Source organism: Otolemur garnettii, unplaced genomic scaffold (genome assembly GCF_000181295.1).
Source record: "Otolemur garnettii isolate 467f Iridium unplaced genomic scaffold, OtoGar3 scaffold00003, whole genome shotgun sequence".
Classification (NCBI taxonomy): domain Eukaryota; kingdom Metazoa; phylum Chordata; class Mammalia; order Primates; family Galagidae; genus Otolemur; species Otolemur garnettii.
The window spans coordinates 25,069,527-25,083,746 of record NW_003852398.1 but is presented as its reverse complement, the minus strand read 5'-3'; the positions used below and the strand labels follow the sequence as shown (position 1 = coordinate 25,083,746).

The window sequence follows — 14,220 nt, the reverse complement described above, 5'->3', positions numbered from 1 at the left end:
TGCCCAGACTAAGCAAAGGTCTCAGTGCCACCTTTTATTAGCAATGGCTGAAGGAACTAGAACTATTCAGACAGAGGAAAGAAGGCTCCTATAGTGCCATAGTGACTGCTGACAGCCTCCAAGCACGAATGTCAGGCCAAGCTAAGGAAAAGAGCCACCTACCAACTAGAACCAGTGTCACTGGGTGCCAGAGGGAGTAAGGTCACCGGCACTGAAGGGTGATGGGATAAGCAGGGGCTGGGTACTGGCAATCAAGGATGCTCTGGAAGGAATTTCTGACCATGTACCTGCTGCTGTCCGGCCACCTCCTTCTTGCCTGCACCTTCCATCTTCGGTGAGAGTGGCCACCCGGAGGCACCTTCTTTGTTGCCACTGCTCATCAGCAACTTCTTGAGCTCCATATTTTCCTCCCTGGGTTGGAAGCAAAAAGAGAAGTCATATGCTGGCCCTGAGTTAAGGAGCCTGTGGGGCCTTACACACCATCACATGAGCTACATCTGAGTCCTGGGAGCACAGCAAGATCCTGAAACCTGCCCTCAGTGAAAACCAAAAAAGGCATCATTAAGCCACCTTGCTGGCAATCTGTGGGCTTCCCTAAAATCTCTGATCCTCAATGGCAGGGTTTCCCCAGATGCAGGATCTCTATATACACAAGATCCCCAAGATGTACTCAAACACTGCATTCAATAGCCCTGGATCACATTCTGGTGAGAAAGTTACACCCTCCCAAGTATCATCAAATTTCCCAGGGAGAGAAGGAGACAGTCTGAGTTTGGTACTAACAGGTCCTAAGCACCTCTCCCTGAGTCCTGAGTCCCCTCGATAACACAGCAGGGGCAAGCTGCAGGCTCAGAGCCTTCCGGGAACAATGGCACTTCATCAGAGCTTCTGTTTTCATTGTATTTATTTTTGAGTTACCTTCTATCTGTTATAGGTAATGCTTTTTTCCATTCACTTCAGTTTTCTTTATAATTTTAAGTAAAAATATGAATCAAGTTAAGCAAATAAGGTAGGTGATATGCATATCATAAAAACGATGATGTCCATTCATTGTTGGACTGAAATACAGAAAGCATTTATTTAGGTTTTATTTGCAAGCTGGGTTTCCACTTAATAATAGAAAAACCAAGAAGTAGATGACTTTCCCACGACTATACTACAAAGCCTTTTAAGGACTTGTACTCTTGCCTTCCAATCTATGAGTCTTTCTTCCAGGTTGGGTTTTTGGATGCATGAATGGAGTATTGATGGCTATAAACCCCAACTACATCCTTAGCCATTGAAAGGTAAATAAATATACACTGACTCTAAAGTTCAAGAGGGCTTATGAGTTCAACATTACCGTGGCCATACTTGTGAATTTTATATTCTCTTTCTGTTGATTCTAATAAGCAACAAGAGGGAAAACCCCAGAGTGGCAAGCACCATCTATAACACAGACCTCTCCTGCATGTACTGGAGCCCAATTGTACCCAGCAGATGGTGCATCACCCAAATTATCCTGGATCATAGTGCAGGCAGGAGGTCACTGTCACTGATTGGTGATGGGATGAGCAGGGGTGACTCAAGTGGATGGATGGCAAGAAGAGCCACCTTCTCACTGTAGGACCACAGCAAGTCCCTGCCTCTCTCTGGGCCTCAGTTTCTCTTCCACACAATGAGGGGTTTGGCATACATAATTGCAAAAGGCCCTTCAAGCTTGGACGGCCAAGATCAATGTTTCCCAAAGGATAATCCTCGGCCCACCTATATTATAATCCCAGAGATCCTTGGTGAAATGCAAACCTCAGACTCAACTCAGAATCTCACAGAGGAAGGGAGGGCAGGAGTCCCTGATCCTTGACCCTGGTTAAGCCTGGACCTACTAGTCCAGAGGAGGGGCCACCATGTTCTCAGAAGGACAGAGTGATCGGGATGGTGGCCAGCAGGGGGCAGCAAAGTCTCATGCCCGCTCTCGACATACCCAATTCCCAAACTGTTCCCAAGGAAGAAGTGCATGCAATCTGTCCCAACCTTCTTCTGAAGCTCTCAAGGCACTCCATACGTAGACACCTCCCAAGATATTAAAAGGGTCAGGAAGAAAATACCAAAGGCACCAAGGAAAAGGATCAAAAGACCTGACAGCCAAACACAGCTCAGAGCCCCAGGCCTCAGAACCCAGGTTTTCTAACCCCAAATCAGACCTGTGCACCACGCCTGCTCTGAGGGGCCCAGACTCACCGCAGCCTCTCAGCAGCCTGATCCCGCTGTTCCAGGCCCTTGTCCAGCTTGGCCTTCAGAGCCTCATTCTCTTTCCGAAGCTGCTCACATAGGGTCTGCAGGGAAGGTGGGTGTGGGGAGGGGAGGCAGGAGGGTAAGAGTGAGGGGGCATCCCCAAGTGTAGGTTGAGCTTGGAGAACAGGGAGGGGCTGCAGCCACTAAGAGCCAAGCCACTAGGTCCATCCAGATTCCTCTACATTTCCTGTCCCTTGGGAATCAGCCACAGGGCCACTAGTGCTCCAAGTTAGGCAGCCCCACCCCTTCTCCTCTTTCATCATGTTCTCACAGCCTCGAGACCTCTTCCCCACCAGCCTTGCCCTGGCTGACTTCTACTCCTTCAAGTCTTAGTTTAAATGTCACCTCCTCAGAGAAGTCCTCTGTGACTTCCCCATGCAGCTAAACTACGTCACCACTCACAGCTCACGCTCTCACCCTTCTCCATATTGGGACAAATCAAGCTGAAGAACCATGTGTGTGGTTGTTTTAATATTCAGCTCCCACTAGTACCTGAGCTCCCAGAGGGCTGAGACCACTCCCCATACTTTCTCTAGCCCTGCTGAAGGAATACATGACTAAACAGCGGAATGGACCAATGAACAAACGAACAAGTGAGACCTGGGGCGGGCCAGGGGCCTGTGAGTTTTGCCAATCTGCAGGGTGTGAAAGGCCTCCAGTGTTGTCAAATGTGAAGTTAGCAGACAGTCAAGGCCACCACGCTTGCATGGTACAGCTCAGGTTTCACCTCTGAGGCTCGGTTCCCTCCTCTATAAAATGGGGACACTGTTTCTCCTCTGCTTCCTTTGTGGGGTTGCTGCAATGGCCAAATGAGCCCAGGAGAGTTGAAGTGCCTCGTGAGTAGTCAGCCAGTTGATACTGAATGAGGACCTGTGTGTTAGAGGCACTGCACCAGGGGGACATGGAAGAGGGGTCACAACTCCGTGTCGGGGTGGGCAGGGAAGGGAGGTGCCAACTAGCAGCACTGATGTCCAGCATCAGTACAATGTCATGCAATCTTTCAACAAATAAATACCCACGGTGCATCTAACCTGTGCCAGGTACGTGGCGAGGTGTTTGTCCATACATTGCCTGCTTGGTGCCCCACAACTCCTCCAGAGTAAGTAATTCATCTCTACTTTAGAGGTCAGGAAACTGAGGTAAAGTGATACACAGGAAGTGACACTCACCTCTGGAATTAAACTCCATAAATCGGTGTCCCTCTCCCAGTAAGGAAAGAGGACAGAAGAGAGGGGTAGGGGACAGAGCATACACCAAACATCCATCTGCTCCCTTCTGTCTTCAGGCCCCTACTAGAAGGGGGTGATCATGTGACTGGTTTTGGCCAATGGAAGAGGAGCAGAGGGGACATTCCCCCAGGCACAATTGTTGGGTCTCCAGTTCTCTGCAGCAGGGGCTGATGTGCAGCCTCAGACTCCCAAGGGTACTAGATGGTAGGGCCCCTGTCCCTCTGGGACTCTAGATTTCAGGGTCCTTTATTTCCTTTCTGATTAATGCAGGTGTCTAGGATTAGCTCTAAATTGGAGAGGGATCTAAGGCTGAAGAGGAAACAAAATTATCCTTGCCAGTCTCTCCACCCCCCAATGCCTCACAGAGGGCCTAGGGCAATATGTGACCTTGGAAATGTTTGTTGAGTGAACCAAGATACAAATCAGTAAATGAATGAGGAGGAACCAGATTAATCTACCTCCACCCACATGAGATGCTCTTGCCTGTGGTGAGGCCTGCAGGGAATAGAACGTCCTCCTGGTCCCTACGGGAAGGCCAGGGAAGGCCTCACTTACTTATCCTACCCTTCCAGACTAGAGGGCTGTTTCCTTGAAAAACATCCTGATATACTGGGCAGCGCCAGTGGCTCACTGAGTAAGGTGCCCCATATACTGAGGGTGGCGGGTTCGAACCCGACCCTGGCCAAAATGTTACCAAAAAATACCTGGGCATTGTGGCGGGCGCCTGTAGTCCCAGCTACTAGGGAGGCTGAGGTAAAAGAATCACTTAAGCCCAAGAGCTGGAGGCTGCTGTAAGCTGTGACACCACATCACTCTACCAAGGGTGACAAAGTGAGACTCTGTCTCAAAATAAAGAAAATGCCCTGATATAAACTGTCCAACAGACAGGATCATCAGAGGTCACAAAGAACAGCATTGGTCGGGGCGGCACCTATGGCTCAAAGAACAGCACTGTCCTTCAAAGAGTCTAAGAAAGCTCATCTGTGAGTTCATTTGTTCATTCATTCATTCACCAAATGTGTACACAGTGTCAGACACTGGGATGCAATGGTGCCTCTTGTGTAGCTTACATTCTAGCAGGGAGCACACAAAAAAGACAAATACAATAAAATTATTATAAACTATGATAAGACATCAGAAGGAAACAAGCAGAGCCCTGATATAAAAATTAAAAGGCTTGTGGGAGGCCCAGGATGTATCTCCATTTCAAAGCAGAAAAGCGGATGCCAAGGTGTTCTTACCCTAGTCATGGCGTCAGGCACACTTTGCTAGGGCTCAGTTTGGACACCTTGGAGCCTTGCCAGCATCTGACAGGGGTCTCCTCTCTCAGTCTGGCCCTCTAGGCCCCCATAGCAAGCTCCATCTTTCATCCAGCCCCACCTCCCAAAGCACCCTCCCTTTGAGGTGGGATGGGCATCCTGTGAGCTCCTGCCTACACTTGCCAACATGAACCCTTCCCAAGGTCAAGCAAGATAGACTCCCCTCCTCCCATCAGCTGGGCACTTGATTGTCTGCTGACACAGATGATACCATAGATCAGAGACTGGCACAGGAGGAGGGTCCAGTACTCCTTACACCAGAGAATAAGGAGACTTCAAGTCATATCTCCATTGTTAAGGTGACAGGTCGTTTGGAAGCCTCAGTTTCAACCTTTTTGGAAAGGTTGCCAATTATAATTGAAAACTTCCCTACTTCTAAAACCCTCAAAGTTAAGACCCCCTGGTCAGTGTGCATGATTATCATTATAAAATCTTTTTTTTTTTGAGACAGAGTCTCATTTTGTTGCCCTTTACTGTGGCATCAGAGCTCACAACAACCTCAAATTCTAGGGCTCCAGAGATTCTCTTATCTTAGTCTCCCAAGTAGCTGGGACTATAGGCGCCCGCTACAATACCCAGCTATTTATAGAGACAGGGTCTTGCTCTTGCTCAGGTTGGTCCCGAACCAGCTCAGGACATGCACCTGCCATAGCTTCTCAGAGTGCTAGAATTCTACGGATGAGCCACTGCACCTGGCCCCCATGATAAAACCTTAATAGTGACTCTTTCCTGGCACTGACTATGCTCTGGACAGTACTAGATAATACAGCAATCCCATGAGGGAAGTGTTCCCAGCTCATGTCACTGAAAAGGACAGCAGTGGACAAAGAGGATAAGTGTGACTTGTCCAACCAAAGTCATACAACAAAAAAAGCGTCACTACTAAAACTAAGGGCTCTATAATGCCAAGGTCTTGGCCTGACCTAGCAAGGAAATCTGACCATCCCTATAGCCTAGGGAGGCTTTTAAATAGAATTCAATGGGGGAGGGGCAGGTTGGGATGGTGGTTAAGAGTATGGGCTTTGGAATACCACAGATCAAAGTTCTAATCCTAGCTTCACCATTTACCAGCTAAGTGACCTTGGCAAAAGACAATATCACCTGTGAAGTGGGGGTAAGGAGGGTTCCTACCTTGGGGGCAGAGGGTCTAAAATATAAAGAGCTGAGCTGATCTTTGGGGCAGTGCCTATAGCTTAGTGGGCAAGGTACCAGCCCCATATACTAGAGTGGCAGGTTCAAACCTGGCCCCAGACAAACTGCAACAACAAAAAATAGCCTGAAGTTGTGGCAAGCGCCTGTAGTCCCATCTATTCAGGAGGCTGAGGCAACAGAATCACCTAAGCCCAGGAGTTGGAGGCTGCTGTGAGCTGTGACATCACTGCACTCTACCGAGGGCAACGGGATAAGACTCTGTCTCAAGGGAAAAAAAGAGCTGGCCTTTGTTCTCTCCCTTCCTCCCCCCATAAGAACAGCAAAGGCAGGAGTGAAACCAACCTGCCCACTGTGCCTGAGGGTATCCCAAACCCAAATTAGCATTTCTCACCCCATAGTTCCTCATTTCCTTCCTCTTTGCTGCTTCCCACAACTTCCTTATCCTGTTCACTGCCCTGAACAAGGAGCTCAAAGTCGGTCTGCAACATAGCCCCTGGAGATCTCTGTGGAAGCCCTGGGTCCCCAGGAGCTAGAGTACAGGAGGAAGTGAAGGGGAAGCACCCCTACGTGTCCCAGGCTGCCCCTCACTCCACCTCACCTGCAGGATGGAGGTGCGCTGCTCATTCTTGTGCACCTTGGAGGCCAGCCGGTTAAACTCGAGGGCCATGCGGCCCAGGTGGGTGAAGAGCTGGCTGTGGTCCGGCTCCTCCGCACACACACTCAGCGTGGTCTCCAGGCGCTGCAGGTGCAGCATCAGGTTGCTGTCCTCGTGGGGCAGGGGGCCCAGCTCCTGGGGAAGACAGAGCACATGGACCACCCTTCATCAATGCCTGAGCAGGCACCACCAGCCCATTTTCCCTCTGCTTCCCCATTCCTCATGACTCAGTTTCCCCCTGTGACCCCAGCTCAGCCCAGGGAAATTCTCCAGTTACACAGGTTCCCTGTCTGGGGCTGACTCACAGGGCAGGACCCAGGACTCCCACACCACTGCCTGGCTACCAGCGGCAGAGTCACCTTCCTCCCACACTGTGGGTAAATCACTTGTCCACTGGGCCTCAGTATCCTCATCTACTAAGTGTTAACATATCCCTTCCCTCCCTCCTCCCTCACAGGGTTTGTATGAGGATGAATCACCTCGTGAGAGCAGTAAACCCAGAGAAGGGTATCACTATACAGCCAGCCCTCTGTATCTGTGGGTTCCACGACTCTAGATTCAACCAACCATGGATGGAATACATTTGGGAAAAAAACAGGGCTGAACATGTACAGACCTACTTTTCTTGTTATTATTCCTTAAACAATATACTGCAACAAATATTTCCATAGTATTTACATTGTACTAGGTGTCATAAGTAACCTAGAAATGATTTAAAGTAAGTGGGAAGTAAGTAAGTATGTTATATGCAAACATCACACCATTTTATTAATTTATCAGGGTCTTGAGCAGCCATGGATTTTGGTAGCTATGGGAGGTCCTAGAATTAACATCCCATGGATACTGAGAGGATAGATAGATAGATAGATAGATATAAATAGATTATGTATATATATACTGCTTCTTCAGCTCAGGAAGTCTTAAGCAGGGAGTCATAACTTAAGTCTATATATGTCTATCAGAGGACCCAAGACCCCCAAATAAGTTAAGAATCACAGCTCTAGATATTTCAAAGAATACCAAACTAGTACACTCCTGCCAAAGACACTGCCTTAGTGAAGCTAAGACTGTGCCCAATGATCCACACTGCTACCTTCCTACAGACATCAAGCCCAGCTCCTCTGCCAGGTGCCCAGGGCCCTACGGCAGCAGGTCCCAACTACAGCAGTGTCCAGCCAGGCTCCCCACTTTCTGCGCGTGAACCCACACATACCAGGTCCTATGCTTCTGCGGGCTGTACCTTCACAGTGTCCTCTCTGCCAGCAAGCCCTGTTCATCTTCCCACCCTGCCCAGGGCTCGGCTCTCCAGTAGGTCTCCACAGATATTTATGGGAATCACAGGGCATCAGAGCTAAAGGCAGCCTCAGGTTTAAGGCTGGGAAATTATGGTATAGGGAGAAGGAACTTGCCCAAAGTCACCCAGAGAGTGAGTGGCAGCACTAGGACTGAGGTTTCCTGAGTTGCAATCCAGTGTATGCTGTGCCACATTGACTTCCCACTTCTGTGAACTCTGGGGCAGAGATGATGACTAGAACCACAACCTGGCACTCCATGGATGCCTATTTAGTGCTGTTGGCACTGTACTCTGATAAGAGATAATGCTGCCTCTCCAACTCTGTGTTCACTCTTCCACTGCCTCTCTCCACTAAGGATTGCTGTGTGTGAGGCTCCTGAAGTGCTTCAAAGGCCTCTGATTTCTCCAGCTAGACTATAAGCTTCCAGAGGGAGGGAGGCTGTCTTGTGTTGCTTTAGCATAGGTGAGGCACATTGTAGCTTAAAGGAGGAACTTATTAAATGAGCTAAAGTTACTGATCTAGGATCATAAAGTGAAACACTTTCTGAGCAGGGAATGTTGCCTCCTTGATCAACATCTCAGAGCCCTTAAGGATGGAACAGGACAAGGGAATAGAGGTCCCAGGAGACAAAACATAAACTTCAGAGCTGCCACGTGCAGTGATGAGCCTTGCATGGCTGAAGACATTCCAGTATAAGCTGATACAGTACAAGGTCCAGATCGGTGGACCTTGTACTGGGGACCAACAGATACACAGGCAATCAGGGAACACAAGAGCAACACTTGCCACCAAATCCTTGTGAAATGAGGCAGCAGCAACCAAAGTATAATTAGTGAAGGGTTAGACCACGTATTGCAATTGCATGCACAACAGCAATAAAAAACACCTTCAAAGTGAGGAGGGAAGAGGGAGAAAGTAAGGAATTTAAGACCTTTGAAGAATCTTCTAGACCTTTCACAATTGTTCTCCAATACATCTGCCATTTTAAAAAGAACAGAAGGAAGACAAAGTTAGGGTAATGAAAGGGAGTATTACAAAGTATGGACTGAGGATGCTGCAGAGGCATCCCTGCCTTGCGAGGCCCTAGGCCTTTCCCACCCCACGACTCCCCTGGGCCAGGAGCCCACAGGACCCAGAGGGCTGAGTCATAGTGCACAGAGGTACCTGCCCCACAGAGGCCAACAGGGCTGGCACTGAACTCAGGTTTTCTCAATGGTTGAGTGCCTGTGCGCCCCAAGTCGGGGAAGTCACTAGCCCAGGGATTTGCATATGTGAGCGAGAAGCACCCCCTCCTCCAGTCCCTCATGTGTCCCCAAGTGACTCCAGAGTACCCAAGGGATATGAATGGGTCCTGTGCAGATGGAGGCAGATGGCTGAGACCCAGAGGAAGCAGTTAGGACATGCCCAGAGGCCTGCCTGTCCACTCACCATTGTGTTGGTGCGGCCGCCACTCTCTGGTGGAGAATTCTGTTCCTCAGTGGGGACCACTTCAAATTCAGAGGAGGTGCCCTGTACAGAAAGGGAGTTAGGCACTGTCCAAGGGAAAAATACCTTGGTCCTCCCTGGGGGACCCTACAGCTGACAGCAATAAGAGGGCAGAGAATGGAAGGACAAAACCCTTCTCACTTCCAGTTCATCTGGGCAGCCCACCTGGTACAGAGGGAGCTGGCCCAGGCTGAGCTCATAGGGACAGTTACACATCATTTCACACGAGAGCACAAGCCAGGGCTTCCAACAAGTCTGCCATGACCCTTGGTGTGATGTGAAGTTACATCCCCTCAGGGGCCAATTTCCTCACCTGTAAAATAGGGATGTTGGACTAGCTGACCTTTAGAATTGCATTTTCTTAAGGTCCTATACATCTAAAATGTTCCCATGAACTCCATTAGTTCTCAAAACAACTCATGGAGTGGTTCAGAAGGTTCTACCCTCTTTGGACAGATAAGGAAACTGAGGTTCTACAGTTAATTAATACAAAAGCAAGGACTAAAGTCAAGACTACAGATCCAGCATTCCTGCTATAGCACCAGAGCTGTCTCCTAGGCCCAGATATCTCCCCAGATTACACAGATAGTCATCATCATGGCCACTGGCAAGCACAGTCTGATGCTGGCCTTGCCAACACAGTCTCAGAGATCCCAGAGGAGTGAAGTGATGATAGACAGATACCCTGTAGCTGCAAGAAGTTGTGCATGTCCACATGTGCATGTAAGTGGAAGGTGTAACCTCCTACCTGTGTGCCCCAGAAGGAAGCCTGGTAGGGACCAAGACCTTGTACAAAGGGTAAATCACTGTCTTGTGTGGCCTTGAGCCTTTTCTGACCCCTCCTATTCTCCCTGGATGAGTCTCAAAAAGGGCTAACAAATTTGAAGACCCTTTAGGGCTTTACCCAAAGCCAACAGCTAAGGAATCCCAGATTTTTCCACACTTCTCAGCCATTCCCAGTAGAATTCATCAACTATTCAACCGATCAATAGGCTAGGGTCCATCTGGAACAGCAGCTGGCTCTAGGATTCTCATTAAAACTGCTCTCAAAGACTATTTTAGCCTTCCCTCGTCCTAGAAAGGGGCAGGAAGATGGGAAGAGCCCTATGCTCAGCTCCCAGTTGAGCCTCAGGGCTACCAATAACCAACTCTAGGCCTTAGCCCTGCCTTAGAAAGTCCCCTTCCTCCCCCACCCTCGTCTACATTTCCCCAATTACATGTGTGACCTCAAAAAGGCCCTTCTCCCACAGACTTGATCTTTAGGATGAAGATACTACACCATACAATCCCTTGGGGCTCTTCCAGCCCTAGAATACCAAGCAAAACTTCTCCAGCCAATCGGCAGAAGAGTTTCTGAGCCCTCTTTGAGAATATCAGTTCCATGTCAGATGTGTCTGTTTTCCTGGCACTGTGCAGTCACTGCAGGCCAACATTATGTAACTTAGTAAATGAGAAGAATTCTCTGTCTAAATCAGAGTCTTCCTGGTAAGTTTAAACTATAACCTTCGTTTCAAAATGAGGACCCAGAAGCCCCAAGACAGCTTGAGATTGATTTGCCCAATATCACTCAGCAAGTCAGAACATGGTTTCTTGACCCCAACTCTCTAAATACAACTTACACTGGATGGAGGCTTCTGGGCTGGTGCTGGCTTGTCACTGGGGCATGTAGGGGCAGTGGGAGTTGCTGGGACATTTGGGTCCGTTCCTGAAGATAGAAGAGAGCATGCATGGAGAGATTGGGAATGGGAAAAGTCCAGGTACTTCCCCGTCAGGGAAAGGCCTTGACTAAAGAATGCTCCAACTGAGTTGTCACCTGTGTCTGGAAGGATGGAAGACAGTCCCACCAGGGCCAAGAGGTCTGAGAAAACAACCTGCCCTGGACTGATAGGGATAGAGCCTATCCACAGAGACCATCTTCCTTGGGTTCGCTAGGAAAATTACAAGGTGGCCACTGCTCCTTGCTACTCTAGACATACCTCAGTGACGATAAGGACAATGATGTACCATTAACAAAGTGTTTTTATAGCTATTATTCCAGCCATTCTTGTAACAGTCCCTACTCCCATTTTAAAGGTATGGAAAATAAAGCTTGGGAAAGTTGTCATCTTGGCCACAGTCACATAACCAGCAATTCCACAACCAAGACAGACTTGGCTCTCCCTTCACAACCTCCTGGGGGGGGTCTTCATACAGGGAGCCACTTGAAGGTCCCTTAGTGTCTCACTCTGGGGGTAGGTCTGGCAGCAATTAGGGATGCAGAAAACATTGCTGATTGGGCAAGTGGAGGCTGGAATTTCCACTGACTGCAGCACAGTGGACTCTGAGAGCATCACTTTCTTCTATTTGTCTATTCAGCAAACCTAACCACCAGCCCAATGGAAGGCTGTCACAGTGGCCTGGGCCAAGAACATAAGGCAGAGCTGTAGAAAGCAGCATCTGAGTCCCAAGGGGACAGAGTCAGGGGAAATTTTACCTCCCAAGGTTCAGACCTTGCCCTGGACTTGGAGACATGCCAGGGAAGATGTGTGATGACCATACATAGGACTCTGCCCCCGAGGCACCCTCACCCTCTCCTCTAACAGGTAGTACATAGATAACAGGTAGTAAGTTTATATCTGAAATACACTGCAGCAGCCTACCAGACAGGTCTAGCCCCTTCTCTGGGCCTCAGCTTCCCAAACTATAACATGGAAGTGGGAGTGAGGTGCACAGACCAGAAAGCTTTCAACTCATATGCCAACTCCGAGTGACGGGAAGTAGCTGCCTGGAGTGCTAGGCCTGGCACACAGTAGCTACTCACTAAATATTTGTTGAATAAATTGCTGATAAAGATTCTGAGGCCACAAGATTGCAGTGCAGTTGACCGTGATCCATTGCTAACGTGTGCCAGGACCTCAGGAGTGCTATGTCACTGGCCATTTTTAACATTATTTTGAAGTCCCTTCCAAATCTGACTTTCTGAGAGATGCTGCAGCTACAAAATAAATGGGGGGGGGGATCAGTGGCTGGAGGATAAGTGAAAGGGTGTGGGTTTCAGAATAAGAAGGGAGTTCACTGTTAAGGGTTAGGCAGTTTGGGGGTGGGAAAAGGCAGAGGTACCCAGATTGCTCTCGTACCTGTGAGTTCAGCCAGCTGGTCGAAGGAGCCCAAGGAGGGAGAAGGTGGTGGGAGCGGCTCATTGTCCTTTACTAGCTCCTCTGCCTTCTGCCGGAGTCTGGATGCTTCCATCTGGGACTCTTCCAAAAGCTCCCCTGGAGGCAATGGGAAGAAGGAGCAAAACCATTTACTAAGCTCAGTGCACTGGTTCTCCAGACCCTGAAAACTGCTTCTGCCCAGCTGTCAAGACTCCAGGCCCTAGACTTCACTCCTACTGTCAGTCTGTGGACAAAATGGGACAAACTCTTCTGCCCCACACCAGAAACAGGCTAGAGGAAGCAAGAAGGCCCAGCAAACAGGAGAAATAGGAGTGGAAGGGAATCTAGGAAAATTTGCTATCCCTTTTACATCTGCCTTCACACCCAATCTGTGGACTCCACAGAAACCTAGGGGCTCTCTAGCCTAACACAATAACACCCAGGAGCTACCTGCAGCTTAAGCCCCAGAGTCACGTACTGTCTGCAGGGCAGACTCTTCATGATACCAACCAGCCCCATAGGCTTTAATTGTCCTCCTCCTACAAGTGGAGAAGGGGAACGTTCACTCCTCCCTCACCTGTCTGCCATCCCAAGCAGGGCTCTGTCAAGCAAAGAGAAAGCATTTTAAAAATCAGGGAGCTATGCTTACCCCCAAACCCTGAGACCAGAGAAGGTGGCAGCAAGGCGAAGAGTTTGAGACTTCTGTAGGAAACAGAGATCCCTTGGGATGGAGAACTAAATGAAGACCTGACATAGAGGAGGAGATGGCATCCATGCTGGGTGCTAATGCAGAGGACAGTTTGGTCATGTGGAGGTGGGTGGGGTTGTTCTTGGCAAAAGGGATAGCGTGAGCAAAAGCCAGAGGGGACACTAGGACCTACTACCTCCTTGCTCTAAGCCAAGCTCTGTTCTCTGTTCCAACACCTGGGGACCATGCCTTGAGAAGATGAGGCCATTCTGGTTCCATGTCCACAAACTGGGCCTTCTAGCTCCCTCTCCTACATCTCACATCTCTCTCTTGGCCCCTCAAAGTACCCTGAGTCTTGTCATCCTGATTTTGAAGTTCTGGTGAATCAGGGCAAGAGATATTGTCACCATGCTACAGAACTTCATAAAGACACAGCTGTGGGACAGGAGCCAATGCTGGGCCAGGCAGGACAGAGGGGTAACTTGGGGTGAGGCATGCCAGCTGCATTCTCTACTGCTGGGTAGAGGGGCTGGTATCACAGGCTGCAGGGAGAGGAGCTCGCAGGGAGGGTGCAGGGTCTGCTTTACCTAACATCTTTATCCCTTGCATTTTTTCCTTCAGCCGGGAATTCTCCTCCACTAGGCGCTCAAAAGCTGCGGATGCCTCTCCTGGAGGCACGCCACCCCCAGGGTCGTAGATCCGGTATGGTCCTCTCCCTTCCATGAGGATAGCTCAGCCCTATAGTGCATAATGCAAGGGTACTTGTTGGATTTATTAAGTATAGAGTATAAATGTCTTAACACAATAATTAAGTAAACAAAATGAGGTTTATATTAACCAGTGTGACATAAACACTCCTAATTCTATATGAAATCAGTACATTGTACCCCATACATGCATTAAGGTATACATGATCTATGCACTTATGATCTAATTAAAAAAAATAAAACCTCGGCTTGGCGCCTGTGGCTCAAGTGGCTAAGGCGCCA

The 14,220-nt window shown here is 49.0% G+C and overlaps 1 protein-coding gene across 2 annotated transcripts in view; it reads right to left on the bottom strand.

Moving 5' to 3' along the window:
- Positions 1–14,220, bottom strand: part of TNIP1 (TNFAIP3 interacting protein 1) — a 51,660-nt gene that overhangs the window by 21,368 nt on the left and 16,072 nt on the right. For both annotated transcript variants that reach the window (XM_003782030.3, XM_012808365.2), the window contains exons 2-8: positions 13,819–13,969; positions 12,526–12,660; positions 11,029–11,114; positions 9,353–9,433; positions 6,573–6,764; positions 2,221–2,315; positions 288–411 (exon numbers count right to left, since the gene is read on the bottom strand). In XM_003782030.3, coding sequence (XP_003782078.1) covers positions 288–411; positions 2,221–2,315; positions 6,573–6,764; positions 9,353–9,433; positions 11,029–11,114; positions 12,526–12,660; positions 13,819–13,954 — 849 coding nt within the window. In that variant the 5' untranslated portion in view covers positions 13,955–13,969. The remainder of the gene's footprint in view (positions 1–287; positions 412–2,220; positions 2,316–6,572; positions 6,765–9,352; positions 9,434–11,028; positions 11,115–12,525; positions 12,661–13,818; positions 13,970–14,220) is intronic.